The sequence below is a fragment of the Aulostomus chinensis genome, chromosome 9, assembly GCF_037954235.1.
Source record: "Aulostomus chinensis isolate RoL2024-O1b breed Wild chromosome 9, RoL_Achi_v1.0, whole genome shotgun sequence".
In the NCBI taxonomy this organism is placed as follows: domain Eukaryota; kingdom Metazoa; phylum Chordata; class Actinopteri; order Syngnathiformes; family Aulostomidae; genus Aulostomus; species Aulostomus chinensis.
The window spans coordinates 11,619,751-11,623,680 of NC_141328.1; the positions used below are offsets into that span (position 1 = coordinate 11,619,751).

Here is a 3,930-nt window from a genome sequence, read left to right on the forward strand (position 1 = left end):
TAAATTGACTGTAGGTATGAATGTGAGTGTGAATGGTTGTTTGTCTATATGTGTTGGCCCTGCGATGGACTGGCGACCTGTCCAGGGTGTACCCTGCCTCTTGCCCGTAGCCACTGGGATAGGCTCCATCCCCCCGCCACCCCTAACAGGAATAAGCAGAAGAAAATGGATGGATGAATGGATGGAAATAAAGGTCTATTAATAAAGCTCTATTGCAATTTTTTAATATTTTATAAAACAGCTCAAACACAATCAAGACTTTCAGCACAGATTAACACATCATTGCATTCAGTAGTAAAAACAAAAAATATGGTAGCAGATGACTTCATGACAAAGATTGACACATTTCTTTTTTGTGAATACACGGGGGACAGTGAAATTCCAAGAAATGGGAAAAAAAGAAGTGTATAGGGATAATTGTTTATTTCTTTGTACTCAAAACTTGAGTAACTGCAGAACAAGCCTGATCTCATCATTCTGGACACACAAGTTTTACTTAGTTCAACCAAGTAAAAAGAACGGGTACTAATGGAATGTCCTTCCAAGTGACATGTAGACGTTCATATTAATCTGTGTCCACAAATTAACAGGTGCTTATGAACAATCAGATCTCAATCAGATCTACTTCATGAACTCTGGGACCAAAATCAGGATTTGAGAATCAAACATCTCACTCTGTTTTATTCAGACGACCAATTTATATAGCAGCAAAAATACAAACATGGAAAAACCAAAGTCCAACCAAGTATATTCGTCAGACCTCTGGTAAGGGTAAAAAAAAAAAAGATCTCAGTACTTATGTAAGAGAATTTCTTCAAAGGTAGAATCTCAGTAAGATAATTCAACTTCTCTGAATTAAATCTTATGTAATTTTTGTCCTAGTATATTGGCAGGCACTGCAAAATGTACCTCTTTTTTAAAGACAATTTTTTTCGAAACAATTTTACTGTTGACTGGTTGGGTATACATATACAGGTTAACTGGATATGCCTTGCATTAGAGTGAAATTTCGTTTTCACCATTCTTTTTAAGTGGCTCGGTCAGCATCCGCAGAGAAAGCAAGGGGTGAACAGGGGCAGAGAATTTAAAAAACAGATATACAACATAATCATAATAATAATAATAATCGATATCTTAACTCAAATAACTTTCAAAGAGATTCATTCCTTTTCTTTCCTTGGGGCGTTCAAATTCACATTCAGTTGTGTCATCACACAGCTTAAGGCTTGATATATGTTTTCAAAACAGACTGTCACTATATAAACAGCAAATAAAACGTGGACTAATTTTATAATAACATAATACATAATGTAATAACATACTGTACATACGCAAACAACATATACATAATAAGATAAATTATAGTTTAAAAGTTTCAACAGTATGACAGGTGTTGACCTGTTCTCAGGGTTTTTTTTTTCAGGGCAACCTCTTTGGCATTTGACGGATGCACAACACACCCCAAAAGAGGCGAATCATGCGTTCATATTGTCCTCCGTGACATTACCCAATAAAGTATTATCATTATTGATTTAATAACTAGGCTCATCCATCTCTTCGTCACTCCAATCAGGGGGTGCATCTGTTCCGAAGTATCTATCCCCAAAGTTTCCTACAAGAAAAACATATGTGTTAGTGCAGAAAAAAAAAATCATGTTCATTTCATAATAATCCTGTCCAAGTTTTGCTCACCTATGCCTGGTATGATGTGAAAGAGGTCATTGACCTTCTTGTCAACAGCTGTGGTTATGATCTTCACCTGTGGAAAGGCGTAGGCCACTGAATGGACCCCCATTTCAGCCATTAGCAAAGACACCATGAGGATCTTGTCCTCTTGTACGTCATGGTCCTGAAATAACCACATTTCAAAAAAAGGAGCTATATATAGAATTCAGTTCCTCAGTAGGCAAGGAAACAATCAGTGGCACTCACCAGTAGGACTCGTACAGCCATCATGGCAGCAGCACCGGTTGACACAGTACAGTCCATCAGGATCACATAGTCTTCACTGATGTCTTTTGGTAGACGCAGGTAATGAAGCTAAGTGTTGAGAGACAGCGTGTGGGTTAATACACAAACATAACATAACTTGTATCCTCTAGATCAGTGTTTCTCAAACTTTTTTCACCAAGTACCACCTCAGCAAAATTAAGCACTCTAAGTACAAATTATTTATTATCTTCTCTATGGCCACTTCAGAGCCCTGTACAAACACATTGTAAAATATAAATAAAACGTGCAGAAAAAAACACAAAACCTTTGAAAGAAAAAAGCCAAATTTAATTGCCCGAATGCATTACTCTTTTAGCTCTTAAGTTCTTTAAATATTATGCTCGTAATGTAACTTGGCACCTCTGGTTCTCCTGTGTCCTGGTTGGTCTGGATGAGGATTTTGCCAATGCGAACATCTTTGCAGACGGCCCTCAGAGCTGGCTCCATGGTCTCCCCTGCTCGCAAGATGGACACGCCTGTGATCTACAGAAAAACAAAATGAGGGGAAAAAATGAAAGAGAGGTTCATATCAACAGTTTTGGTGGAAGTAATACTCTTCTAAATGGTTTTCAAAAATAATAAAATAGTTGGCAGAGAAGACAGAGAGAAGTAAAAAATGAAGTTCACGCACCCTCTTCCCCTGGAAAGTCTTGCCTTCATAATCCTCTCCCTGGGGGGTGTGGACTATATGGACCTAAAACGGTATAAAAAATTATAGAGAGCACTATGATAATTTGGGAAAGGATATAGTTGGTCACTCTGAATGTCAAACTGTTACTGCGTTTGTGTGATGCAACTTATATCTTTTGGTTCAGGTTTGAAAGCTTTCCATTGTGGCTTGATAAGTTTCCATACATGAATCACAGGCCACAAGATGAACATATGATTCTCCTTTCTCACTCAAGTGTCAAGAAAAAATCATTGTATTTTGCTGTGTCCTTCGGCCTGAGCCTGAAGGTACTTCAGGCGAAGACCCTATTATGTTTGCTCGGTAGAGCAACACATTAGCAGCACTAAAAACACACACTAAACAGTGTCCCAGCCCCCCCCCAAACACCCATGAGGCAGCTCGGCGAGACGGCCCGGAGCCGGTTTTCACATACACACCCATTCAAAACCTGGTACTAGACTGTTCTTGCTGTCAATGAGCGTGCGCAATATGCGCATTATGCGCACAACGCGCATAATCTAATTTCACCCCCTTAACATGCATGAAATTCGGCACACTTGTCCAGTCTGGCTAAACATTCACTAATCACAAAGAAAAACACTACAAAAGTCTATAGCGCCACCTTTTACAATTTGGAGCGCTATAACTCCTCCCACGAATGTTCCACAAACATGGGACCAACACCGTTGGACTCGTCTCATCAAGACGCAAAATTCATGCACTCTGACCCCTCACCTATCTACAACAGAATGTCCACAAATTGGACAAAACTGTCAAAATTAGGACTTTTTTTACTCCCCGAACAAAATTAAAACTTGCTAAAGGTTTTTATATGAATCGCTCGGTTTCGATTTTGAAAGCCGTCAAAGTGGGGGACACACGTTTCACGCTTACAATGGAAGTCTATGGGGACACCGTGTCCTCTCAGCGTACATACTGTCAAACAAACACTTCTCACGTCTACACCATACATCCCACAGCTTTAAAAAACACACCACTGCATTCCTGACAAAAATCCCTACAAAAATATGGTATTATGTGTCACTTTTGACCAACGTATGCCAATTTATTCAGCTTTTACACAGTACAATTCTGTTAATCCTCCTCTGCTCTCCACTCTAGCACAGATCAAAGACAGAGCAGTGGGGGAGGGGTTCTTAAAGGGCCAGCTCTCAGCTCTGCTCTCACTCTCTGCATCACACTCAGGCTTCTAGCTCCTAAACTACAGGGCCTACAGATTTGACCAAGAGACCGTTGGATTCAGGCTG

At 39.7% G+C, this 3,930-nt stretch overlaps 1 protein-coding gene across 11 annotated transcripts in view; it reads right to left on the minus strand.

Annotated features, from left to right (window-relative positions):
• Positions 1-226: 226 nt before the first annotated feature.
• Positions 227-3,930, minus strand: part of LOC147255809 (uridine-cytidine kinase-like 1) — a 56,358-nt gene continuing 52,654 nt past the window's right edge. For 2 of the 11 annotated variants that reach the window (XM_086213812.1, XM_086213810.1), the window contains exons 11-15: positions 2,624-2,686; positions 2,353-2,475; positions 1,933-2,040; positions 1,693-1,849; positions 234-1,612 (exon numbers count right to left, since the gene is read on the minus strand). In XM_086213812.1, coding sequence (XP_086069938.1) covers positions 1,533-1,612; positions 1,693-1,849; positions 1,933-2,040; positions 2,353-2,475; positions 2,624-2,686 — 531 coding nt within the window. In that variant the 3' untranslated portion in view covers positions 234-1,532. Of the gene's footprint in view, positions 1,613-1,692; positions 1,850-1,932; positions 2,041-2,352; positions 2,476-2,623; positions 2,687-3,930 lie in introns of all 11 variants that reach the window. The other 9 variants (XM_086213809.1, XM_086213811.1, XM_086213807.1 and 6 more) reach the window with 8 other exon arrangements.